At 43.0% G+C, this 27,329-nt stretch overlaps 1 protein-coding gene across 1 annotated transcript; it reads left to right on the top strand.

Moving 5' to 3' along the window:
* Nucleotides 1–923: 923 nt before the first annotated feature.
* LOC135333881 (uncharacterized) lies at nucleotides 924–26,757 on the top strand. The gene is made up of 69 exons (XM_064528897.1): nucleotides 924–1,044; nucleotides 4,706–4,870; nucleotides 4,963–5,127; nucleotides 5,190–5,354; nucleotides 5,474–5,635; nucleotides 5,745–5,924; nucleotides 5,981–6,145; nucleotides 6,197–6,358; nucleotides 6,429–6,593; nucleotides 6,654–6,824; nucleotides 6,875–7,039; nucleotides 7,101–7,262; nucleotides 7,323–7,487; nucleotides 7,548–7,718; nucleotides 7,779–7,937; nucleotides 7,992–8,153; nucleotides 8,246–8,410; nucleotides 8,461–8,628; nucleotides 8,680–8,844; nucleotides 8,896–9,228; nucleotides 9,289–9,609; nucleotides 9,740–10,060; nucleotides 10,229–10,384; nucleotides 10,441–10,605; nucleotides 10,795–10,938; nucleotides 11,027–11,191; nucleotides 12,305–12,472; nucleotides 12,680–12,841; nucleotides 12,900–13,055; nucleotides 13,126–13,290; nucleotides 13,403–13,558; nucleotides 13,920–14,102; nucleotides 14,215–14,376; nucleotides 14,430–14,594; nucleotides 14,654–14,818; nucleotides 14,876–15,037; nucleotides 15,217–15,378; nucleotides 15,480–15,647; nucleotides 15,743–15,934; nucleotides 16,037–16,240; nucleotides 16,775–16,981; nucleotides 17,122–17,328; nucleotides 17,431–17,634; nucleotides 17,775–17,960; nucleotides 18,139–18,342; nucleotides 18,433–18,633; nucleotides 18,912–19,100; nucleotides 19,448–19,627; nucleotides 19,737–19,940; nucleotides 20,104–20,307; nucleotides 20,473–20,676; nucleotides 20,884–21,090; nucleotides 21,407–21,610; nucleotides 21,744–21,947; nucleotides 22,082–22,261; nucleotides 22,320–22,511; nucleotides 22,636–22,827; nucleotides 22,877–23,077; nucleotides 23,415–23,618; nucleotides 23,681–23,779; nucleotides 23,840–24,061; nucleotides 24,234–24,437; nucleotides 24,561–24,650; nucleotides 24,762–24,898; nucleotides 25,126–25,487; nucleotides 25,564–25,672; nucleotides 26,124–26,278; nucleotides 26,339–26,465; nucleotides 26,535–26,757. The coding sequence occupies exons 1-69, from the start codon at nucleotides 930–932 to the stop codon at nucleotides 26,595–26,597; spliced, it is 12,414 nt and encodes a 4,137-aa protein (XP_064384967.1). The 5' UTR covers nucleotides 924–929; the 3' UTR covers nucleotides 26,598–26,757.
* Nucleotides 26,758–27,329: the final 572 nt, after the last annotated feature.

The following is a 27,329-nucleotide window of genomic DNA, read 5'->3' as shown; positions in this document are numbered from 1 at the left end:
TACCGAATGCACATGTGCTAACTGATTTAGATCCCACTTTTCATTGGCTGCCTCAGGCAAGAAGTGTATCTATAAAAGCAGCAAGCCTTAGCAACAGCTTTATTTTTGAAAATGTCCTGTTCTGACAAGCTAGTCTAGATGATTTCTGCTAAAAAAAACCTTTGCATTGGCCTTGCTTCAACATTGGAATGGACAAACTAGTGACTCCACCTTGTGCAGGAAGCGCTCTGCTACAAATGAGCCCAGCCTCTTTCTCTGCACTCAAGCCCCACCCAGCTCAAGCTTCTCAGTAAACTATTCTGATATGTACGGCTAGCTAGCAAGGAACAGCTTGCAGCAATGCTACAGTGCACTATCGTTCCCAAAAAGACACAGGAGTCTACTGCAATTTGAAACATGGCTGCAGGATAGAAACAGAAGTCAGGAGGACGAAGTTGACAAATCAGCTACAAGTCAAGTTGAAGACATGCTTTCATGCTTGTGACAATGCATGGACCCAGAACTGTTAAAATCATTGGCTCTTAGTGTTCCTCGTAGAGACAAAAAAGATACTGGTGAACCCTACCATCAACCCAGCAAACGCTATAGAAACTGGTAGTGAAAAAACTGAACAGCCATAGCTAATTATCATGCAGCTACAGCTTTATTATCATTTTTCTGTACATTCAAAAATTATACATGTACTTTATACCCTCAAGCTTATAATTCCCTGGGAAACTATGAGATTATGGCTCATAATTCCCTGCTAAACACACACAAGTGGGATCTAAGTAAATTTGCAGGTATACTAAGTCCCATAGTATACCTCCTCTGAGGCACTTTTTTCCCATGTACTTCCCATGTAGATCTTATCAACTAGTGTCTAACTATTATTTATACGTTAATTATGGCGCATGCGCAGGTTTTTAACCGTTATAAAAGCGAAAAAAATGGGGGTGGGGCTCACTGCATGCAATCTGCTAGTGAGAGCAATGGCTACCAACAAAGGAAGATTGCTGCTAGCTACTGGGATCGCCTTAATTTTTGCTACTAGTTTGGCTAATGGTGAGTTAGGTTGGAGGATAGACATAGTTTATAGGGACAACGGTATAATTAACTTTATAATTATCATGGCATACTGCTTATAAAAATTAATTATCTGGGCTAGAAAATAATATGAGTCTTAATTCTATAGACTTTACAGCGGGTGATTAGAATCATGTGATTGCTGTCAGAGTACTGGAAGCGTCTGTACAATAGCTATAATGACCTTATGAGTGAGTTTTGGGTAGGCGTTATAAATGTAATTAGATCCCATTCGAGTATATTTAGTAGGGAACTATGAGCTATAGTGCCGGTACTATAGATTGCTCTGGGCTACAAACTACAACATTGCATGTACATTGTATTGTGATTTACAAGAAGATACACATGTAATAACATTGTAGCTAGATGCTTTGTCTAGTAATATAATAACAGAACTATAGAATGGAAGAGAGAAGCTCTAGTTTTTTTTTTGGCTTTGTTCAAGAGTAGTAGGAGACCCTCGTTTTTTGGGCAGTGTGCTGTGCTTTTTTACTTCAAGGCTGCATGGGGGAAGAGCTGGATGTATGGAAGTGCTGGGATTCTAGCTTTGGCTTCTTCCTAAAGTTCCTTTCGCTTTGTTCAAGAGTAGTATAGGAGCCGCTCATTTGCTGGGCTTGTTTGCTGCAAATTATAGCTTAGTACTATACTCTCACAAAGCTTTGCTTTGTGAGAGTATAGTACGAGCCGCTCGTTTCTTGGGAAGTGTGCTGGGCTTGTTTGCTGCAAAACTGGGGGAGGAGCTGGATGTTTCCGTTTTGTGGGTGGAGCTAGAACTATACATCAAACTAAGGTGAAGGAACAGGGTTGACTTGAATAGAGACCACAGATTTAGTAGAGCCACAGAGATGACAACTTCAGATATTAGTTTTTAATGATGCAGTTGCTAGGTTGACTGTTTATATAGGTTGACTGTTGCTAAGCTAGTGCATTTCTAGTAGCCAATAGGTTTTGGGATCTAAATCAGTTAGAACATGTGCATTCGGTATCTATGGTTATAGTGTCCCTCATCCCTCGAGCTAAAGCCCTCGATCTTTGGGACACTATAACACATAGATACCTCATGCCCATGTTCTAACTATAACGTAAAAAGGTTATACACCTTTGTGCTTCCAGGGAGTGTATTGTAGGCTAATCATAGGCTGTTGTTGTTCTATAGCAGGCTAAAAGGAGAGTGTTGACACAAAAAGGTCATTGTTATCAAGTAAATCAAACCATTACTTCATTCATTGACTCTGTCTCGTATTTTACAATATTCATGTGCATGCATGCATGTGGGTATGACAGTGACAATGTTTATTAGAACACAAACATGCAGAATTAGAATAATTATTCCGGAGCTATTTTGAGGTCTGCTGAGTTTTCTCCTTTCAGAAAAATCGGCCTTAAAACGAGGCTAGGGAGAATTCTAAGAGACGGCCCCCTGTGATTAGCATTATAGGCACATGTGTTGGGGGCCCTCACTCAGTCCCTCTCCTACAAGGGCATATGTAGAAATTAGGGGGGCTCTGAGATTGGCAAGGCGTGCTGACTCTTATTATACATAACCAGATATGGTAAGGAGAAAGGGGGGGAGGGCTTAAGCCCCCTATTGCCTACGCCCTTGTAATCAACATCATAAGAAACTTTGCTGAACTTGCACATGCGCCAGATGTTGACTACAAGTATAAGTAGAGTGGGGCTCATTGCAGTCCAAAGAAATGCTACCAGAAAAGGAAGACTGCTGCTAGCTATACTGGGGCTCACGTTGATATTTGCCTAGCTTGCAATTGGCTGTTATGACTAATAGGATCTATACAGCTAGGTAACCGTAATTAGCAGCTTTATCAACAGCTATAGGAGAGGACATAAAAGCATATACAGTTATTATGCACCAGTGGGAAATTGCAAGCTAGCATGGTGTGTGTCTATAATAAAAATCAATGATCATTCTGTACACAGGGGAGACTACAAAATTAGGATGCTGACACAAAAAGGTCATTGCTGTCAAGTGTTACTTCATATACATTGACGCTGCAGCACAATGTCTCCTGCATGTTACATTATTCATAATTTACACTGTGCAGGTGGTCTAACATATGGCAATTAGAACACAAAAATGCTGCTGAGAAATTCCTGTTTTTTTTTTGAGCATACTAACACACCCATACTTATACCTGCAGAGATGATTAGGTATTAAAAGTTACAGTTCGGTGTCACCAGATTTCCTGCTTGCTCTTAAACGGCATGACCTGCCCGGAGCCATACCCACAGCTTTAAATTATTTGGCCGAGGAAGCCTACCAACTGGAAGGCAGTCCAGTATGTACCAACCAATTCGCTAATTCCCTTACAATGACCCTGGACCGCAGTAACCACAGTTATTATGCCTCGGTGCGCATGCGCAAGTGAGGTGTATGGTAGTGTGTTTGTGTGTGTGTGTGTGTGTGTGTGTGTGTGTGTGTGTGTGTAGACTGTTTCAGCTGCTCAAGGATCAATGAAGTGCAAGTAAGAGTTTCTATAGGCTTCTAGTCATGTTTTCATGGCTTGGTATTCGTGGATTTACAAAAAAAAGCTTTGTTCTTGAGTTATGCCTAGTTTTGCTTACTTGGAATGCCATTGCAGCCTTTTCAGAAGAGTCCGTAGCAAAACTTGTTCACCGAGTGTTGCTACTCTACTTAGTAGTTAGTTCTGCACTAGAACACTAGCTATTGGTAGCTGCAAGGCTCTACTGACTTGCAGCCATTAATTTTAGACTGGCATCAATCGTTTTTAACAACAATCATGGTCGATCATTACCCACTCTTTGAGTTTCCCAGTGTTCTGGATTTTGCATGCAGTAAAATTATCATCATAATCAATGTGTGTATAAAAGCTAGCTATTAGTAGCTTTATGTTATGTAGCTTTGGCACCTCCACTGAGGCGTCAGCACCTGCAGTGCTTTTATATTATAGGAATTAGTTGCACTTTGGCAGGAAAGATCCCCCTGCACATGCATGGCTCCGCCTATTACCATGTCCTAATTGATGAGATCTTCCCGCTTGGGTGAGCACAAAGGGTAATACCCTGAGTCGGACCAGCCCCATGCATCACAAGATCGGGGCGCTCCAGCTAGAACACCTACGAAAGATGAGGAAACGAACAAAAATTAAAGAAATGCTAAACTAACATAAATATAAGAATGGATAAGGAGCGGAAAAAACAGTTACAGGCCACAGTTTTAAAGCACATTATGCACAATGTAGGGTTCAATATAATAACACCTTGAGTCTTTTATATTAATAGCAAATAGTGATAGCATAGAATATAGCAAATCAATAGCAACACAACTTTCTAGGTCAGAGCACTAGTTTATCACATGATCTCTAATGATGTCATGCATAGTTCAATAGTCCAGGAGTTTGTGTCCTTACACACAATGCAAATGCCAATGCGCATGCGTACATGTGTTATAACAGCCCAAACTGCCCCATGCAGATGCGCGAGGTAGCCAATACCAATGCCCATGCTTGCTTTAACATTTAAACCGCGCCCAATTGGGCTCCTTTGTGGCCAACTGATACGAAATTTCCAATGGGAATATAGATGCATACTTATCCCGATATGCAAGCTGTACGCCTCAATGTTAAGATCATAATATTTATGAACAATGTTAACGCCACAGGCCAAACATGTACTCAAGGGGATATTAGACTGGTGGGAGGAGCCTCAGAAATGCAGGGTCGTGTGGAGGTGTGCAACAACGGAGCTTGGGGTACGGTCTGTGATGACGCCTTTGGAGATTCTGATGCACAAGTGGCTTGTAGGCAGCTGGGATATTTAAGTGGAGGTAATTAAATATGTAAACGTACTAAATGTAGCTGTCAGTGCATTGTGATGTACGAAGGAATAATTGAGCTATGTATACCATGATGTATATAGGTGCCACTGCTCAGTGTTGTGCTGCCTATGGACAAGGGACTGGGAGCATCTTGCTAGACCAAGTAGGATGCACGGGAACAGAGGCCTCCCTGTTTAACTGCCCAGCAAATCCAATTGGCAGTCACGACTGTAGTCACGGAGAAGATGTTGGAATAACTTGCGCTTGTAAGATAGAATCACGTGCATGCATATGAACTTAATGCTTATATGCGTGCCTACATATATAGCTGTAGCTGTGTGTACTCAAGGAGACGTCAGATTGGTGGGCGGAGCCTCAGAAATGGAGGGTCGTGTGGAAGTGTGCAACAATGGAGCTTGGGGTACAGTCTGTGACGATGGCTGGTCTACAGTGGATGCAAGTGTGGTGTGTGCGCAGCTGGGATTCAGTCCAGGTATGTTCAGTAGCAGCATCATCAGCTCTCAGACACTTATAATAATGTACACATTAATTTTGTCCACTCAAATATCTGAGCAAAACTGCTCTGTATCAATGCATTTTTTTTTACACTAGCCTCCAGTGCTCCTTGCTGTGCAGCCTATGGACAAGGAACTGGACCCATTACCCTTGATAATGTTGCCTGCACTGGTACCGAGACAAGTCTTCTTGACTGTTCTCATAATGGACTCAACATTCACAACTGCGCTCACTCAGAGGATGCTGGTGTTGTTTGTGGTAAGCTTAAGACTTGACAGCAGTTCTCTCTACATAGAAAATGGCAATATACAATAGATGTACTTTTAGTTTTGACCTATTAATCATAATTATATAACTGCTTGCACAGGAGCTGTTGTTACTCTGGCTCCGTGCACTCAGGGAGAGATTCGTCTCATTGGAGGATCTAGTGATTTTCAGGGACGTGTGGAGGTGTGCAACAATGGAGCATGGGGTACTGTCTGTGATGATAGCTTTGGAACAAATGATGCTCAAGTAGCTTGCAGGCAACTGGGATTCAATACAGAAGGTAGTGGTGTATTTTCACATGATTGCGTATATACAGTATAATTAACACACCTATAGGTGCCACTGCTGAGTGCTGTGCTACCTATGGACAAGGAACTGGGAACATTTTGCTTGATGATGTAGCTTGTGCTGGAACTGAGGCCTCCCTATTTGATTGTGGAAATGCTGGTATCGGCACCCACAATTGTGCTCATGGTGAAGATGTTGGAATTACCTGCAGCTGTAAGAACCGAAACTATCACCATCATTTAACTTTTATTATTAATTTTATAGCGTTAACGTGTGTTGAGCAAGATGTGAGACTGGTGGGGGGAAGTACCCAGCTGGAGGGTCGTGTGGAGGTGTGCAACGGAGGAGCATGGGGCACAGTCTGCGATGATTTCTGGGGCACCACTGATGGAAATGTAGTGTGTGCACAGCTTGGATTTGGAACTGGTAGGTATACTCAATAGCTAACTACTGTACAGAAATCGACAGATTGATATCACCACTTTATGCTCAACAGCGTCCGATGCTCCATGCTGTGCAAACTTTGGACAAGGAACAGGAGCCATCGTTCTTGACGACGTTGGCTGTACTGGCACTGAGACAAACTTGTTTGACTGTCCTAACATTGGAATCAACGTGCACAACTGTGCTCACTCTGAGGATGCCGGAGTGGTTTGTACAGGTGGGTTCTCTACATTTATAATTATAGCTTAGACTCAACACATGTTTTTGTTTCTAAAAGGAACTTCAACGACATGCTCTGATGGAGAAATTCGACTTGTTGGAGGATCAAACTCACTCCAGGGACGTGTGGAGGTATGCAACAATGGAGCTTGGGGAACTGTCTGTGATGACAGTTTTGGAAACTCAGATGCTCAAGTTGCTTGCAGACAGCTGGGGTATAGTAGTACAGGTATGTTATATACATGTGAAGGTGATGTTAACAATTCCATGTATATACAGGTGCCACTGCACAATGCTGTGCTGCCTATGGACAAGGAACTGGTAGCATTGTGCTGGACGACCTAGCTTGTACTGGAACTGAGACCTCCTTGTTTAGCTGTTCCCATGGTGGTCTTAATAGCCACAACTGTGCCCATAGCGAAGATGTTGGAGTTATTTGTGCTTGTGAGTTGTATTTTTTTTCGATGTTTGTGAATAGTGACTACACTATTCACTCGTTTTTTAGCCGCAACCTGTGATCACGGCCTCGCGCGACTGGTGAATGGTGCTAATGCAATGGAGGGCCGAGTGGAGGTATGCAACAATGGAACATGGGGCACTGTCTGTGATGACTTATGGGACCTTAACGATGCTAGTGTTGCGTGTGCTCAACTCGGATATGGGCCAGGTATAATTATAACTCGTAGGAGAAATTGTGTGCATCTTTTTAATTATGATCTTATTACAGCCACCAGTGCTCCATCGTTTGCTGCATTTGGTCAAGGAACTGGAAGTATCGTCCTCGATAACCTTGGATGTGTCGGTACTGAGGCCTCTCTGTTTGACTGTCCTAGCAATGGAATTGGTAACCATAACTGTGCTCACTCTGAAGATGCTTCTGCCATTTGTGGAGGTAAGCCCTGAAGGTGTCAAAATGTTTTTCGCATGCTAAACACATTTTACCACTCTTTAGATGTCCCACCTGAGTGCACAGATGGAGATATTCAATTGGTGGGGGGAGCAGACATGTCAATGGGTCGTGTGGAAGTGTGCAGTGGTGGGATGTGGGGGACTGTCTGTGATGACAGCTTTGCAGATATCGATGCTCAAGTGGCTTGCAGGCAACTGGGATACAGTGGGGAAGGTATATGCATAGCTGCTTCCACTCGTAACCAACTGATTATCTCATTCACATGTTTTGCAGGTGCCACTGCACAGTGCTGTGCTGCCTATGGACAAGGAACTGGTACCATAGTGTTGGATGACCTAGCTTGTGCCGGAACTGAGACCTCCCTGTTTAGCTGTACTCACACTACCTCACACAACTGTGCCCACAGTGAAGATGTTGGAATCACCTGTCAAGGTATGCATGAATAAATATTTTGTAGTATTGGTCATGTTTGTTATTTTATTACAGTTGGGTGCACTCAAGGGTCTATTCGATTGGCAAACGGCCCCTCGGACATGGAGGGTCGTGTGGAGGTGTGCAACAGTGGAAGTTGGGGCACTGTCTGTGACGATAGCTTTGGTGCACCTGATGCAAATATCGCTTGCAGGCAGCTCGGCTTTTCTAACACTGGTTAGTGAGTTAAGATTTTTTCTTGGAAGCCAGGGCTCATGCATGCATGCAATTATGTGAATCCAGTATAAAATCACATGGCTGTTTTATAGGTGCTACTTTCAGCTGTTGTGCTGCCTATGGACAAGGAACTGGAGATATTATTTTGGATGACCTAGTTTGTACTGGAACCGAGACATCCCTGTTTGAATGTGGAAATGCTGGTATCGGCACTCACAACTGTGCTCATAGTGAGGACATTGGAATTCTGTGCGAGGGTACGTTAGTTGTACATACACAAATTTAACAACTGAACCTAAATTTACAGCATTGGTTGGTGAGTGCATCAATGGAGATATTCGTCTTGTTGGCGGCACTACAATGTATGAGGGTCGTGTCGAGGTGTGCAACAACAATGCCTGGGGCACAGTCTGTGATGATCTATGGGACACAACAGATGGAAGCGTGGTGTGTGCACAGCTTGGATATGGCACAGGTTTGTCATTTCTCAATCTTTATATTATTTATACTGACTTTCTTCCAACAGCTACCAGTGCTCCACAAAGGGCTGCATTCGGACAAGGAACTGGGAGTATCGTTCTTGACAACGTTGCCTGTACTGGCACTGAGACCAACTTGTTTGACTGTCCTAACAATGGAATCGGTATCCATAACTGTGCTCACTCTGAGGATGCTGGAGTGGTTTGCTCAGGTCAGAAATATTGTATTCTGCCAATTGTAATTCATTCAACTTTGTATATAGGTCCAGCACCAGATTGCACTGATGGAGACGTAAGACTAGTGGGTGGAGGTACCATCTTTGAGGGTCGTGTGGAGGTGTGCAATAATGGAGCATGGGGCACTGTCTGTGATGACCTCTGGGATACCACTGATGGAAATGTAGTGTGTACACAACTTGGTTTTGGAACAGCCTCTTCTGCTCCGTGTTGTGCTGCCTATGGACAGGGAACTGGTGACATCTTGTTAGACAATGTACAATGCAGCGGAAGTGAGTCACGCCTTCTTGACTGTACTCATAATGGGCTGGCCATCCATAACTGTGCCCACAGCGAGGACGCTGGGGTTGTTTGCTCAGGTACGTTCTTACTTGACTTTTGTGTACCAGATAAGCTTAATTGTGATTATGTATATACAGTTTGTACAAATGGCGATGTACGTCTGGTGGGTGGTAGCACTGACTATGAGGGTCGAGTAGAGGTGTGCGATCAGAATGCCTGGGGCACAGTTTGTGATGACCTCTGGGACACCACTGATGGGAATGTAGTGTGTGCACAACTTGGTTTCGGAATGGCCACTGCTGCTCAGTGCTGCGCTAACTTTGGCCAGGGAACTGGAAGCATCTTGCTCGACAATGTGGGCTGTATTGGTACTGAGATGAGTATTCTCGACTGTCCCAGTAATGGAGTGGGCATTCACAACTGTGCTCACTCTGAGGATGCTGGAGTGACTTGTCAAGGTATAGTGTGTTTGGATGTCTCTTTAATTACCGTTAATGTAATAATTATGTACATGACTGTCATATGTAGCTACAATAAGAATAAGTTAGAACACAAACATGTTATGAGAGAGTTTTGCTTTTCTTGCAGTCTGCTCTAGTGGATCTATTCGTTTGGTTGGTGGGACAGACCCTATGCAAGGTCGTGTGGAACTGTGCTTCAACAATGCCTGGGGCACTGTCTGTGATGACTTGTGGGACATCAATGATGGAAACGTTGCCTGTCGACAACTCGGCTACGGAATGGCCACTCAAGCTCTCTCGAATGCATTCTTTGGACAAGGAACTGGACCTATTGTTCTTGATGATCTCCAATGTGTTGGCACCGAGGTTTCACTCTTTAACTGTGCTCATAGTGGAGTGAACATCAACAACTGTGTACATGCTGAGGATGCTGGAGTGATCTGTGAAGGTACACATAACATTACTGAGGAGAATTGCCAGTAATGGATACTTAGGCAGAAGTATGTACACATCTAAGCCAAAATCTATAGACGTGCAATGTTTGTGAGAAAGAGTTTCTTCGCTAACAAATTTAATGGTTTGGCTATATATGCTACATTATAAAATGCTCCTTTAGATGTTTGCACTGATGGTGCATTGAGACTCCAAGATGGAGAGTATAACAGTGGTCGTGTGGAGGTGTGTAATGGTGGAGTATGGGGCACTGTCTGTGATGACTCCTGGGATCTCACTGATGCCACTGTTGCCTGTAGACAGCTCGACTTCCCAGCAGGTATGTGAAACATTAAAGCAATTACAACGATAATTATAATAATTGATATCCTTCAGCCACTTCTTCTCAGTGTTGTGCTACCTATGGACAAGGAACTGGCTCCATCTTACTAGACAACCTGCTTTGTACTGGAAGTGAAACACGTCTCATTGACTGTCCCCATAACGGATTGAACATTCACAACTGTGCTCACTCTGAGGACGCAGGACTCCTCTGTGCACGTACGTTAATCCTTTATCTAAGTTTTCATCTAAGACTTACAAATGAAATTGCTACGAGTAGCATGTAGCTTACTAACTTGAGAGAGTGTCTTCATTACCAGATTATAATGTAGTATAATAATTATAATGGTACACTAGTTTGGTTTCAATCGATAGGATTGTGCACGATTTCTATTTCTCCACACACAGATAATGTTCGACTGGTTGGAGGCACAACTATGTACGAGGGTAGAGTGGAAGTGTATGCTAATGGAGGCTGGGGTACTGTCTGTGATGACTTCTGGGGTATTGTGGATGCCAATGTTGTGTGCAATCAACTTGGATATGGAATAGGTAAGTATATAGTGTGTGCTTACAGGCCTGGAGTAAATTGTAGCTAGTTGGGTTAGATGGATTTATGGCTGTGGTATACATTATACAGCGACCAGTGCTTCAGGACAAGCTTTCTTTGGACAAGGAGTTGGAAATATTACCCTCGACAATCTCCAGTGCACTGGCAATGAGACTTCCCTCTTTGATTGTCCCCACAATGGAGTGAATATCCACAACTGTGCTCACTCTGAGGATGCTGGAGCCGTCTGTACAAGTGAGTAGCACACATAATTATTATCATTTTCATATCCGTACTAAGCTAAACCCTGTTTACTGAAATATTTTACATTGAACTAGCTAGATTGGCGGATGGTTTACAATACGTTATAGTTAGAATATGGGCATGAGGTATCTATGTGTTAAGCCCGAGGGATGAGGGACACTATAACCATAGATACCGAATGCACATGTTCTAACTGATTTAGATCCCAAAACCTATTGGCTACTAGAAATGCACTAGCTTAGCAACAGTCAACCTATATAAACAGCCAACCTAGCAACTGCATCATTTCTTTTGAAAACTGTAATATCTGAAGTTGGAATCTCTGTGTCTCAGACTCTACTAAATCTGTGGTCTCTATTCGATTCAAGTCAACCCTGTTCCTCCACCTTAAATGGACAAAATTATAGTCCTGGACCTAGCTCCACCCACAAAACGGAAACATCCAGCTCCTCCCCCAGTTTCGCAGCAAACAACACTTCCCAAGAAACGAGCGGCTTGTACTACTCTCACATAGCGAAAGGAAGACACCTAAGCTAAAATTTGCAGCAAACAAGCCCAGCAAACGAGCGGCTCCTATACTACTCTTGAACAAAGCCAAAGGAAAAAGCCAAAGCTAGAATCCCAGCACTTCCATACATCCAGCTCCTCCCCCATGCAGCCTTGCAGCAAAAAAGTACAGCACACTGCCCAAGAAATGAGTTGCTCCTACTAGAATCTACTCTCGAACAAAGCCGAAAAATACTCTAGAGCTTCTCTCTTCCATTCTAGTTCTGTTATTATGTTACTAGACGAAGCATCTAGCTACAATAATTTTTATGTGCATCTTCTTGTAAATGACAATACAATTAATGTATAATGTTGTAGTTTGTAGCCCAGAGCAATCTATAGTACCGGTACTATAGCTCATAGTTCCCTGCTAAATACACTCAAATGGGTTATAGAGTCAGATTCATTCTTTCCTCTGTTAAACTCTCGAATGAATTTAGTGTTTCTTCCTTGGGGAAATATACATCACCAGTGTTAGTTATGTCCCACTGCACAATTAAGAGTTGTCCTAGTAAAAGCCTAATAGTTTTGTTGACAGATTTTTTCTTCTTCCTGCAGCCCCAATACAATGCACTCAAGGAGACGTGAGACTGGTGGGAGGGACTAGTGATCTAGAGGGTCGTGTGGAGGTGTGCAACAATGGAGAGTGGGGTACTGTCTGTGATGACTCCTGGGGCGTAGAAGATGCGGCTGTAGTGTGCAGACAACTCGGATATGCTAGTGCAAGTGAGTCTCTATACACATACTGTGAATAGTATGTATGTTGCTGTACTTTACATAAATAATTAACAATTATTATAAGCCAAACAATTTAGTTTGAGTGGACACCCCAGAAAAAACAATCTGCCAAAGCTTATTAATGTAATGATTAATTTAAAAACCAAAAACTTTCTACGTAGAGGTGCCTTCTTTTATCATGCTCCCATGCAACAGGCAGTGCACCGTGCTGTGCTCAGTATGGTCAAGGACTGGGAGACATTGTACTGGATGACCTCCAGTGTGTCGGGACAGAGTCGTCCATCTTTGACTGCCCCCACAATGGTATCAATTCACACAATTGTGCCCACACTGAAGATGCTGGAGCCGTGTGTATTTGTAAGTGTGAAACTTTCCCCCGATTGTTTGCGTGCCTAATTTGTGAATCTCTTTTTAGTATGTGTCCAAGGCGATGTCCGTCTGGTGGGTGGTGCCACAGAGTTTGAAGGTCGTGTGGAGGTTTGTGTCGACAATGCCTGGGGAACTGTCTGTGATGACAGCTGGGACATCACTGATGGAAACATAGTCTGCAGACAGCTAAGTTACGGAATTGGTAAGCACATAAAATTATTCTTCTGTTTGTCTTATAATTAGTATGACTGGGTTTTCCGCTCTTCCAATAGCCACCAGGGCTCCGAGGCTAGCTTTCTTTGGTCAAGGGACTGGAAATATTGTTCTTGATGACCTGCAGTGTATGGGTACAGAGTCCAGACTGATTGACTGTCCTAACAGCGGCATCAACGTTCATAACTGTGTTCACGCTGAAGACGCTAGTGTCACATGTGCAAGTGAGTGCCTTCATTTTCAGTGAGAGCTGAAAATTAAAATTGTGGAGAATTTCATAATAGACCTCCACCTCTACCACTGTGGATTTTCAGTATTCATTCTTCCACTGTACAGGTGTGTGCCCACAAGGTGATGTGAGACTGGTCGGTGGTACTGATGAGTTTGAAGGTCGTGTGGAGATCTGTAATGACAACCAGTGGGGCACAGTCTGTGACGACCTCTGGGACAGTAATGATGCAATGGTTGTGTGTAGACAGCTCGGATATACAGGTACATACGGTCAGACCTCTATATAATATCATATGCCTCACTAATTAATTACACCGTAGGACACGTGATGATGTGTCTGTTTATGTATGACACTGGCTGAGTTAAGCTGTAGTATTGAAAATTAACCTCCTAGAAGGCTCCTATAGAAAGACTGCATGGCTATTAGTACCTTAGATACTAGTTGTTGATAAGATCTGCATGGGAACTACATATACATGCTCAGAGGAGGTATACTATGAGACTTAATATACTTACAACTCACTTAGTGCCCTCGCTAAAACCTTTGGGCTTCTAAATTCCATTGACACATCCAAAACAGTGTGTAAAACTGTAAGTATCAAATGGATGTTCTGTTCTACAGAGGGTACTGCTCTATCACAAGCTTTCTTTGGACAAGGACTAGATCCAATTTGGCTGGACAATGTTCAGTGTGTGGGCAATGAACTGTACCTGATTAATTGCACCAACGATGGTATTGGCCTGCACAACTGTGGTCACACAGAAGACGCTGGTGTGAGATGCGGGGGAGCTACAACACCTCCTCGTAAGTTTTCTCGATACTCTCTTATTTTAAAATGAGAAGAAAGCACTTGAAAAGAATAATGTATGTGACAATGAACCGTTTTTTATACAGTTTTTTACTTTTTTCCCTGTAGCTGTGTGCAGCCAAGGAGACATTCGACTGGTGGGTGGAGCCGATGAGAGGCAGGGACGCGTGGAAGTGTGCAACAGTAACACTTGGGGTACTGTTTGTGATGATGCATTTGGAGCGGAAGACGCTAGAGTAGTCTGTATGCAGCTGGGATTTAACGGAGATGGTAAGAAAAATAATGTACAATGTAGCTATAATTATTTTAACATTATCTCACAGGTGCCACTGCTCAGTGCTGTTCTGCCTATGGGCAAGGAACTGGACAGATTCTATTGGACAACGTAGGCTGTCTTGGAACTGAGGTCTCCCTGTTTGACTGTCCCAACAATGGAATCGGTGTTCACAACTGCGTGCATTTTGAGGATGTCGGAGTTAGCTGTCCACGTAAGACTCGCAGTAGCTTATTAAAAATTAAGTTTAGTGATTAAATCCAATAATGACAGGTCTATGCAATGATGGTGATTTGCGGCTAGTGAATGGTGCAAATGTCAGCAGAGAAGGTCGAGTGGAGATTTGTAGCAATGAAGTGTGGGGAACAGTTTGTGACGATTTCTGGGATGACACCGATGCATCGGTAGTCTGTTATCAATTGGGCTATGGACGACAAGGTTCGACCGCTTATAACCTTTATAGGGCATCCCCCTTTATTCGTATTCTAAATATAGGTACTGCGTTTTCGTTTTCATTCTTCGGCCAAGGTACTGGTCCCATTCTGCTGGACAATGTTGGCTGTACTGGCAGTGAGAACAGACTGATTGAGTGCTCTCACAATGGCGTGGGGCAACACAACTGTGTCCATTTTGAAGATGCTGGTGTGCAGTGTGGTGGTGAGTTTAAAACACCGTCATGTGTGTGAATATTAATTACTTGATGTTTACATACCATCATTCCTTACAAAGTTTAGTTTGCTCAAGTGCCACTTGCACGCAGGAAATCTAATGTCTGTAGTCAGTCAGTCAATGTGCTCCAATGTCAGTCAATGTGCTCCAATGTCAATCATCTATAGGCACTTGCACTGATGGATCTGTGCGACTGGTGGGCGGTTCCAATGAGTACGAAGGTCGAGTGGAGCTCTGTTCAAGTGGCCTGTGGGGCACGGTCTGTGATGACTTCTGGGGAGATGCCGATGCTTCTGTTGTGTGTGGGCAGCTGGGATACACGCCTGTTGGTAAGTAACCAACTATAATTTTACTTTAAGTTACTCATGTATCTTTTTTGGGGAGGATGAATAGAGGTGAGTATTGTCACTGACATCTTGTTATTGTGTAGGTGCCAGAGGTATTCAACAAGCTTTCTTCGGACAAGGAACAGGAGACATTCTGCTTGATGATGTACAGTGTATTGGAACTGAGGCTAGACTCACTGACTGTCCTGCCATTACAACACATAATTGCAATCATTTTGAAGATGCTAGTGCTGTCTGTTCCCCTGACGACCGTACGTACAAGATGTGATTTGATGTTGAAATACACAAATCTTAGCATAATTATTCTATGAAATAACGCCTGATATCCCATTTTTCACCTTAATAGCTGCTGTCTGCTCAAGCTTGATTCCACCAGCCAATGGCTTCATTACTTACTCCCCTGACATCACTCCTCCATTTAACTACCTCACCATGGCAACATACAGCTGTAACTCTGGCTACGCACTCTCCAATGGGGACAATGTAACCACTTGTAACAGCACTGGAGGGTGGAGTGGAACACCTCCAACGTGTCAAGGTCAATATAATTATAGTCATCGTATCCCTCACAGTTTTGTCCCTATTTACACTATGCTATACTTGTGCATACATACATGTAACTGTTTGTCTATTCTTACAGCTGTCTCTTGTACTGAGCTGGGCTCCATCAACAATGGCAGCATTGCTTACAGTCCTGACATCGTTGCTCCGTTTGACTACGGAACTACTGCCACCTACTTTTGTAATGAGGGACTATACTTAGAGGGAGACCAAAGGAGAACCTGCCAGGGAGACGACTCCAGCCCTATTGGCACTTGGAGTGGCATGTCCCCAGTCTGTGCAGGTTTGTGCTTACTGTATATCTTCTAATTTATCGGACACTTCTAATTACCCCGGACACTCTTTTGGGAAATTTTCTTTGTCTAATACAACGGACACTCCAGTACTTTAATATTACATTTGTTCTAAATATCCGGACAATACCTTGAAAAGTTGAGTTACCATTCATAGACGGCAAGTAAGACTTAGAGTGCTGCAGTTAGATAGCTTTGAGTAGCTAGTTTTAGATAGCTAGTGCAACTATTCAGTCGTACCCTGTTCTATTAAACTTAGCTAGCTCGCATGCAGCTGCTTGCTTGTTCTAATTATTCCAGACACTTCACATGCTCTATAAAAATCTGTTCCAATTATACCCGGACAATTTCCAAAATAATTATTTTTTGCTGTCCGATAAATTAGAAGATATACGGTAATTATATTTACACTTTGTGATCTCAGAGAGGGGCATACTTAGAGTTACTGCACGTGAATTTTTACAATGCAATTAATGGGGATGTTCCCTGATTGGCCACTAGTAATGCTAAATTTCTTTCTACAGCTATAATGTGTCCCGCTCTGTTTCCCCCTGCCAATGGGTACATCTCTTATACTGAGGAGTTCTCACCTTCATTTGGTTTCATGGAAATGGCCGCCTACAGTTGCAATGCTGGCTTTGGATTGTCCAGTGGAAACCCTGTGAGAACCTGCTCTGGTGTTTCTGCCGGTAGCTCGGGAGATTGGGACGGGATCCCTCCAACTTGTGAAGGTGAGAGCTAACTACCACGGCAGTGCACTTCACTTACTTAGCTTTGTCTTATAATTGCCATGCTTTAGCTAAACGTATTACTTTGTTAATTTAAAACCTTGACGCATGTTTTATAAATGCTTTCTCGTGCGTACGAACAGCTGTCACCTGCCCTGCACTTTCTGCTATCTCAAATGGACAAATTATCTTCACAACTGACTCATCCTCTCCTCATAATTTCGGTACTGTGGCCGCCTATGTTTGTGACACTGGATACGCTCTTCTTGGAGATGATGCTAGAAGCACTTGTGGAGGAGATGGCTCCAGTCCTGGCGGAGTGTGGAGTGGAACACCCCCAAATTGTGCAGGTAATTTGGTATTTATTGATTGTTAGATGGATGGCTACATGCATGTAGTAGCTGCATCAATTCCTGCACTGTGTCTTAACACACAATTAATCTTTATTACAGCTTATCTCTGTGACCCACTGGCCTCTGTTGCCAATGGAGACATATCATACATTCCTGACACAACCAGCCCATATGCCTTTGGAACTATTGCCCTGTACTCGTGTGGTACCGGGTACCTCCGTTCAGGAAGCCCTGTTCAAACCTGCCTCGGGCAAGGGTCAAATACAACTGGTTTTTGGGATAGTTCACCTCCTGCTTGCATAGGTACACACTGCACGAGCTTGTTATCTCTTAATCAGTCAATGCAATAAATTAATTATGTACTATTTGTGGAAGTTATTTACTATAATAATAATAATGGGAGGCATGCACTCAAATTAATCACAATTGCCTTTTATTTACAGCTGTTCAATGCTTGAGCCTCACCCCACCTTTGAATGCTCTCATCACTTACTCTTCTAATCCACCTTACGAGTATCTCACCACCGCCACCTACGAGTGCAACTCTGGTTTCGGACTGTTGGGCGGAGACAAGTTGAGGGCCTGCATTGGTAGTGATGAGTGGACTGGAGTAGCTCCTTCCTGTGCAGGTGTGAGAGAAAAGTCTGCCTAATAAACTCGATACTGTGTAGAGTGTGTTCTTTAAGAGCATGTTGAAGTTATATATTATTGTGCGTTCTGCTTATGGTTCAAAATTCTGTAAAACTATTGATATACTCCATCTATGGTAGTGTGTGACAAAATTTGTATACATTATGTTTCCTGTAGCAATCACTTGTTCAACTCTCAATGCTCCTGCTAACGGCCAGGTATCCTATTCCACCTTTACTTCCACTTACTTTGTTGGCACTGTGGCCAGCTATTCTTGTGACACTGGCTATGGACTGAATGGTGGAGATGTTATGAGCACTTGCGAAGGAGATGGCTCCAATACTAATGGAGTGTGGGATGGAGTAGTTCCAACTTGTCAATGTGAGCATTACACTTGTTATTATTGGGATTCTGGATAACATTAACAAGTGCATCCCATGACCTAACTCTAAACGTATTTCTCAACTACAGCAATCACATGTGCTGAGCTACCTGCCCCAGTCAATGGATTTGTAGCGTTCAACATGGATTTCCCCTATGGCTTTGGCACTGTGGCTACTTACAGCTGCAACATTGATGGTGCCCTGAGCGGCGGAAATACAGTAAGAAATTGTAGCGGAGATGGCACAAATACTGTTGGAGTATGGAGTGGAACAGCTTCAACTTGTCAGGGTGAGAATATATTTCCGCCCTTAGTCCAATATCTTCATAATAGTAAACCGATTGACTATTGTAATGACTTCCACACACACACACACACACACACACACACACACACACACACACACACACACACACACATACACACACATACACACACACACACACACGCGCACACACACACACACACACACACACACACACACACACACACACATACACACACATACACACACACACACACACGCACACACACACACACACACACACACACACACACACACACACAGCAAATACCTGCTCATCGCTTGATTCCGTCACCAATGGACTTATAATGTATAGTCCGGGCATGACCGAACCTTTTGATATTGGAACTACCGCCACTTACTCCTGCAACTCTGGATTCACTCTCGGAGGAGTTTTAAACAGGACGTGTACAGCAGGTGGCGTTTGGAGTGGAGGAGACTCTGTGTGCACAGGTAGCTTAATTATGATACTGTATAAACCCCCTGGAATGAACCAATGCACTCCCCATGGCCATATTTGTTGTTATTAAGGAACCCCTAGCCAACTGTACTGTATATATACAGTCAAACCTGTGTTGTATTACCCCATAAGCTGGTCTACCCTTTATACTATATACGTGGCAAATTCTCCATACGCACATAATGTGTTAGTAGACCACGTCTTATTGAAGCCGTGCACAGTTGATCTACCCAAGCTATGGTGATTACTATCACCTCACAAGTCTACAATGGGTTTTTAACTTCTTCAACAGGATTATACAGATAGTATTTTAGTTGTATGAAACTTTTTGCTCCTTCAGCTTCTGGCTGCCCAAATGTGCTTCCTCCTACCAATGGAAACATTCGTGTGACCGGAGATACATCAACTCTGACTGTTACCTACTTCTGCAATGAAGGCTACGGCCTTCTCGGTGGAGACACTGTTAGGACATGTAGCAGTACTACTAACACTTACACTGGAACTGCTCCAACTTGTCAGGGTAGGTGTACCCTACACAAAACATACATATGCACATAGCGTGGTTTTTTCTGCGTGCAGTGTCTTCGAGACTCCCACACTATTACGAACATATCTGTATTTCCTTGTAGCTATCACATGCTCTTCTCTCTCTCTACCTGACAACGGAGCGATTGTCTTCTCGCCTGCTACATCCGAGCCTTATCAGTTTGGGACCACTGCTACATATTCCTGCAACAATAACTTTGGACTGAGCACAAACGAGATACTGACTTGTGGAGGAGATGGCTCCAGTCCAAATGGAATGTGGGTGGGAATCGTTCCAACTTGTGTTGGTAAGTTATAACCATGAGTGAGAGTGTATCAGTCCCCTTTAATTAAACCAATTCCTAGAATGCAAGAAGTCATAATTTTGACCATGTGTGTCTAGTAATTTTTTAAACGTCAACCCCTTGGTTTATTGTTAATGCTGTATCACCCTGGTATTTGATCACACAGCCATCACCTGTGTCTCTCTGGCTTTAATTCCTAATGGAATGATCACCTACGCTCCGGATATTAGCAGTCCGTACGACTTTGGAACCAATGCCACCTACTCCTGTAATGATGGATTTTTCCTTGAGGGAGAAGGAGTGAGGACGTGTGTTGGAGACGGCTCTAATGTGAATGGAGGCTGGAATGGAAATGTTCCACAGTGTACAGGTATGTTGAGTATAACCTGGTGGGTATGTGGCTAGCCCTAAGCAGTTACAACATAAGAGAACTGGAATGAAAATCTCACAAAGTATATAAGCCTTAAAATTTTGAAGCTAAAGGTGTCAGTATGACACTTTACAATAATTGTGTGCCTTTTGTCTCTCACTGCAGCCATCATGTGTCCAAGTTTGTTCCCTCCTCCAAACGGAGTGATCACTTACTCTCCGGACAATACTTTCCCATATGCTTATCAGACCATGGCAACATACAGTTGTATCCTTGGTTACGGTATCTTTGGACAAACAACGAGAACGTGCGTTGAGTCAGCGCTCGGTGGAGGGGAATGGAGTGATGGAGCTGACCCTACATGCCAAAGTAAGTTTTGAAATTGTTGACGAGTTCAGTCTATTATGAGTGATATAACCCTAACCCTAATCCTACATCTTTTGTAAAAGCCCTTACAGTTGTGCAATCACCTCATACGAAGTACGTATATCCAGTTGATAAACCCATTCAAATACCATTCTTGGTACTATCCATTCTTATGTCTCAAGTCAATGCATGGCCTTCTTTCTTCTCCAGCTGTGACTTGTCCTGCTCTGCCAACGATTAGTAACGGACAGATCACTTACTCCATGGACACATCTGCACCCTACGAATATGGTACTGTGGCAACGTACGTGTGCGACACAAGCTATGGAGTGAGCGGAGGAGAGGGTGTGCTGTTCTGCGGTGGAGATGGCTCAGACACAGCTGGATCCTGGGGTACCTCCATACCCACTTGTGAATGTGAGTTGCATGTGGTAGCTTAAGATGTATGTTTTTCGCATGGGGTTAAGATGTATGTTTTTCGCATGGGGTTAACTATGTGTATACACTAGTACTAACAGTGGTTGTTCCGCCATGCTGGTAATTGATTCACTAGTATCCTGATCATACCAATGAAATGAATCAATGTCCTAATGATTGATATCTACATTCTTCAATGAGCACCTACTTGATGCTCTATGTATTCAGTAGCTTATTCTTATATCTCCTTTCTATTGCTAGCATTCGTTGTGCTGAGCATTTTACCCGCAAAATGTTCATTTACATCCCTGTACAGCCATCGTCTGCGCTGTCTTGAATCCCCTATTGAATGGAATGATAACGTATTTACCCACGGCAACCAACCCCCTCCCCTTTGGCAGTGCTGCTGAGTACGCCTGCAACGATGGGTTCTATCTGCAAGGCAACAACGTGAGGACTTGTGACGGCGATGGATCCAGTTCTGATGGAGTATGGAGTGACATGATACCAGTTTGTTCTGGTGAGCTATACATACTTCTATTTTGAGAAGACATCGTATTATACTGTATTGATTGTGAGTTTTAACTTTCATAATTATTGTGGCGATGTGCCCACTGAAATTTGAATTACTTTTTTCATCCTGGTGGTTTTAGCAATATTGTGTCCGACACTTGTGCCACCGACCAATGGAATGATCAGCTATAACATGGACATGACCACTCCGTTTGATTACCAAACCATGGCAACGTACAGCTGTGCCTCTGGCTACACACTGATTGGTGGTGATAATGTGAGGACTTGTGTTGGCTCCAGCGACAGTCGTGGAGAATGGAGCGGAATGTCCCCAATTTGTGAAGGTATGTGCGTATCATAAAGAGGTAATCTTCGATGATTTGTGTGATTTGTGTTTTGTATATCATGGCAATTGAAAATCAGTTGACCACTCAGTTCCATAACAATAATGTCGAAAGGTCCTTAAATTCCTGTGCAGTTACCACATGTCCTGAGCTCAATGTCGACAGTGGAGTCATCGCCTACTCCGCTACTATCTATCTCCCCGGGACCACAGCAACCTACTCCTGTAGCACTGGCTTTGGGCCAAATGGTGGCGATGTGATGAGAACATGCGGAGGAAACAGAGTGTGGAGTGGAACACCTACTTCTTGTGACGGTAAGCTGATTGAATCTCTGATAATCATTCGAAATATAATTGTGTCTTGTCCACGCAGTTATTACTTGCTCTGCATTGGGTATTGCCAATGGAATGGTAACATACAATTCTGACCCATTAACCTTCGGAACTATTGCCACCTACTCCTGCAATAATGGTTACTTCCTAAGCGGAATCACCACAAGGACGTGCAGTGGTGATAGCTCTACAGTCACTGGCAGTTTCACTGGAGTTGATCCTGTTTGCTCACGTAAGCTACCACATTTACTTACATCGTTGTATCCATCTAAAACAGTGAGGAAATACGTAATTGAGGCTACACTACATAATAAAGTGTCTTCACCAGTAACTTCACTATTAATTCCCTAATACAGTTGTGACATGCCCTGCCCTACCCCCTGCTGTCAATGGAGTCATTGCCTACTCTACCGCCTCGTCTGCACCCTTTATCCCGAATACCATGGCAATATACTCGTGCAACACTGGGTACGGACGCAACAGTGATGATGTCATGAGAATATGTGGCAGTGATGGAGTATGGAGTGGAGCACCTCTATCCTGTGGCCGTAAGTAGAATATGCACTCCTTATTATCAATGACTTCTGGAATTCACAGTTATTACGTGTCTTGCTGTGACTATTGCAAATGGATTCGTGAGTTACAGTCCTGACACAACTAGTCCATTCAACTACGCAACTACTGCCACCTACACTTGCAATGATGGATTCTTCCTGAGTGTTGATGCAGCGAGAGTATGCATTGGAGATGGCTCTTCCGTCACTGGGTCCTTCTCTGGATCTGATCCTGTCTGTACACGTAAGTACACATACACAGTGCAGCCACTGCTAGTGCGTGAGAGCTAGAGCTACAGATATACCGTATAGCGGGTAAATTTGGTGAATGAGTCAAATGAACTTTTATTACTTGATGATCATGCTACATGGCATTATTGGTGAATGTCAAGCAATAAAACATCGTTTCTTGGCGACCTCACCTTGCATGATTCACCAAATCATTTTTCACCAATCTTATACCCGCTATACGGTTATGTGTCAGTTTTATGCTTTTATTGATACGTATGTACAAATTATACTGGTAGAGTTAGGAACAGTCACGTGATAGCAAAACTAGCTACATGCCATACAACATGCAGCTTCCACCTGTACAAGCCTCACTCCTCCGACCAATGGCATCATTTCCTACTCCCCGGACAACACTCCCCCATTCGACTATCAAACCACAGCCACCTACAGCTGTAACCCTGGTTATGGCTTGTCTGGTGGAGATTCTGTGAGGACTTGCACCTCATCCAGTGTGGGGGCGGGAGAATGGACTGAAACTGCTCCCATCTGCAGAAGTACGTTCGATATCAATTTATAGCAAACTGTTGTTGAAGCCATACTTCATTTTGTCACACAGCTCCCGGACCACCCATGAACCTTAACTACCAACTTGATGATGCCAGCTGCCGAACAATCACCATTACTTGGAGCCCACCATTGCAAATGGACCAAACTGGTATGTGGTGTGTGTTCTGGGGCTGGGAATGTATTATATTACTTTAATCCTCTTCCACAGGGACAATCACAATGTACCAGGTTGTTGTCACACAGCATTCGACAAGGGAGCAAATCACTCAGACAACAACAAATGATGGAACAAATTCTATTGTTTTCAACAACAATCTGGAATGTTGTCGAGACTACGACTTCACAGTGGCTGCCAGTATTGGTAGTAGCAACGTTTTTGGAGAAGTTCAGACGCTCAGCCCAGGGTTCAGTACCCGACCTGATCTCACAAGTAAGTAGCAAAAGTTATTATGGAGCTAAATATAGTTGAACAATTGATGTTAATATTCCAGGCAAAATTATGTATATGATTTTGCAATGGTGGTTTTTAACATAGCACATTAAGCTATACACACACTAGGAGCTTGAATCTCACCACTACAATAATTTGGCTTTGTTTGCAGATCTTGCCACTGTAACTGTCAATGTTGTGAGCGACACAACTCTGCGAGTAAGCTGGGTAGAGCCCTCATCTCTCACCCACCTGCCCTCGGATACTTACACTGTTACTGTGACACCAAACTGCAAAAATGATCAAACCGGACCAGTTGCACCTGCCCCTCAAACTGTAGCCTATAATGCTGGTCCTGTCACTGTCAACAGTCTTGGTACGTAACAGCAAGTTTTAGTTACAAAAATGTATTTCCTTGGTACATCAGCTGCCTATAATCCCTTAAATTGTTGTATCTGTAGATTCATTAGCTAATTGTTATATTTTTCTCTTGCTTCAGAGCCTCAAGTGTCATACATTGTGCAAGTAGATGCTATAGTGTGTGCAGCTCCTGTGTTTGTCTACAACATTACCCAATCCACCACTCCAGGTAAGACAAAACACAGTAGCCGGGAAATTAATAGCGATAATACTATAGTACATAATTATGAGCCTTAGTGGCAGATTTCAGCGATTTTCCTATGTGTGTAATTACATATAGGAGTTGGAATTGGAATTCCAATCATCACTTCTTCTGAGAAACGCGTTGATGATCCATCAAGGGCCACTGTGACCTGGTCAGGATCCAATAATGTGGCTGACATATTCGTCTACACCGGAGAAGACACCATTACCGATGTAAGTGTGGACAGACACTGTTTCCTGTAGATCTAGTTGCATGGGTGTGTATAGCAATTGCCTAATCACTTTCCTGCACTTACTGATTGCCGGAACGTACATGTACGTAGCTATCACTTAATTGTTTGTCAATAATAATGTAGTAGTCACATGTTACATGGTGGAGGGGGGGGGTGTCTAGCTGAAACAAAAAATAATACTGATATAATTATGTTTTACTGCTGCAGAAAAACCCTGCAAGAGTTGTTCCTGTGTCTGCTGGCCAATCAACCGTTGATATCGATGGACTAGAGATTTGCACAGTCTACCAAATAGTGGCCAGAGCCGCCACATGTGCTGAGGAGGCGTCTAGTGACCCACACACCATCGACCTAGTTGATGTCACTATCTTTGACTTCATTGTAGACCTAAATGGCGCTAGCACCTGCAACGATTATATAGACAAGGACACCGGCGAAACTGTTACAAATATTGAACGCTCTATGCAAGAGGCCCTTCTCTCCACCGACTGTGGATCCTTTAGTGTGAGCTGTTTTGCAAGCAGTGCTCTGGAATGCTCCCGGGACAACCCCACTGTTGTCTACTTCAGGTATACAGATAATAAATTATTGTTCGATATATTTATGAGGCCTACTTTGCATCCATACTTGTTTGGTGTTTTGTAGCTCAAGTCTTGTTGGCCATGGGCCTGGTAGGAGTAGCACCAACCAAGCAAAGTGCCTAGATAGCTGGCTGAATAAAAATCCTCAAGTCAATCTTGGAGCAGTAATTGCTGTAAGTTATTCATTTTACATACCTTAATGTTACTATTATAGATGGGTAGTAATTTTCAGATTTTTCTCTGTTTTTAGGGTACTAATTTTGGCGGATTTGTAGCAAAATTTATTACCACAATATATCTCAAAAGATGTACAAGTATGAGTTTTAAGGTTGAATGGAAAGTTTGGAGTCAGATACAGATGAAAAAAGGGCTAGCTTGCTTAGCATACTCTCAAAAGTACATTACATTATACAATTAATGTACATGAAAAAAATTAAAAATGAGATTAATAATTAGTACCCGTTTATAATAGTAACAATAAGGTAACCTGTATGTCGTTAAATTCTTAGCCTTCAAGTTATTTCAGCAATTAATATACCCTCCAGCTTAAGTAATAAATTTGCTTTTGAGTATACAAGTGTGTGTTTCTTAAAGTACCTCAACTTTTCTTTCTCTCATTCCCAGGGTTTGTCTCCTGTGACCCCAGCTACTACTGATAGTAGCTTCCCTCCTTGGGCCATTGCCATTGTTGTGGTCCTATTGGGCTTATTTCTACTGATTGTGATCATCGTAGCAGCTGTAATCTTTTATCGTTTCACACGCTCCAGAAAGTTTGACTTGTACGTTCACAATAATTGCTTATACAGATAGATATAATGTCATTGATTTTTTCACTACAGAATGAGTAACTCGACTTCGATAAACTATAACCCTGAAGATGATGCAATTGGAATTGTGCAGAACCCTCTCTTCTTGGAAACAGACCCACCAGTGGATTCGCCGGCAGCCAAGACTAAAGCGTCGGAGGTACGAATTGTTAGTTAAACGCATTCAGTGTTGTGTTAGTGCCTATGTTTATGATTGCATTTTGTATAGGCTCTTGGTGAGGAAATGAAGGAGGATTTAGCTGTAGCTGTCAACCTTCCAGATGACATTTAACTTAAACTTTTATTTATTTAACTTAGACTTTTTTATTCCACTTATCTTGCACAGGACAAGGTAGATAGATATTTCTAGCTACGTACTATAGTCAAAGGAATTATGATTTTACATGTAGCCTGTAATGTAATTGTGATAAGTAATGTTGTGACAAAGGCTGGCTGACGGACTGTGCATTTATGCGTCATGTGCAATGTGTTATGCGCTTCACAAGGGCGTATAGGACCCACCAGTCACGAGGCTACTAGTAAAAGACAGACAGCAAAGAGTTAATTTCTATGCAAAATTCAGCGTGATGAGTGGTTCACTGATAGCTGATAAGCCAAAAGCTGAAAGCTGAGCTGAGAGCCAAAATCTAATTTTAGATTATGTGGTCACAGTGCTAAATTCATCACTGTACTGACTAAAAGCTGATAGCTGAAAGCTGAGCTGATAGCCAAAGGCTAATTTCATATGCATCAGATTCTGTGGTCACAGTACTAAATTCAAGTTGGTCACTTTGGTACACTGATCCGATAGGCTTACTTTCAACGATCAATGCTTCAGACAGTGGGCGAGTTTCCAGCACTCTTGAATTGAATTTGATGGTCACAGGGGTATACAGGAACTAGAGTGACACACTGGGTCTAAGCTGGAGTCACGTGCCCTTCATACCCTGTCGGGCTAGAGGTTGGAGATCACGTCACTGTGGTTAGGTTTTTGGGGGGGTACTGAGAGAGGGCCCCCGCGATT

Source organism: Halichondria panicea, chromosome 3, assembly GCF_963675165.1.
Source record: "Halichondria panicea chromosome 3, odHalPani1.1, whole genome shotgun sequence".
In the NCBI taxonomy this organism is placed as follows: domain Eukaryota; kingdom Metazoa; phylum Porifera; class Demospongiae; order Suberitida; family Halichondriidae; genus Halichondria; species Halichondria panicea.
Note: the sequence above shows the minus strand (reverse complement) of the source record. Positions and strands in the feature narration are given on the sequence as shown.

Excerpts from the sequence above, each read along its gene's own strand:
- LOC135333881 (XM_064528897.1), top strand. The coding sequence starts at position 930 with ATGGGGGTGGGGCTCACTGCATGCAATCTGCTAGTGAGAGCAATGGCT. Across the intron at positions 7,938-7,991 it reads TGTTGGAATCACCTGTCAAG|TTGGGTGCACTCAAGGGTCT; the intron begins GTATGCATGAAT and ends ATTTTATTACAG. Across the intron at positions 16,982-17,121 it reads GATCCCTCCAACTTGTGAAG|CTGTCACCTGCCCTGCACTT; the intron begins GTGAGAGCTAAC and ends GCGTACGAACAG.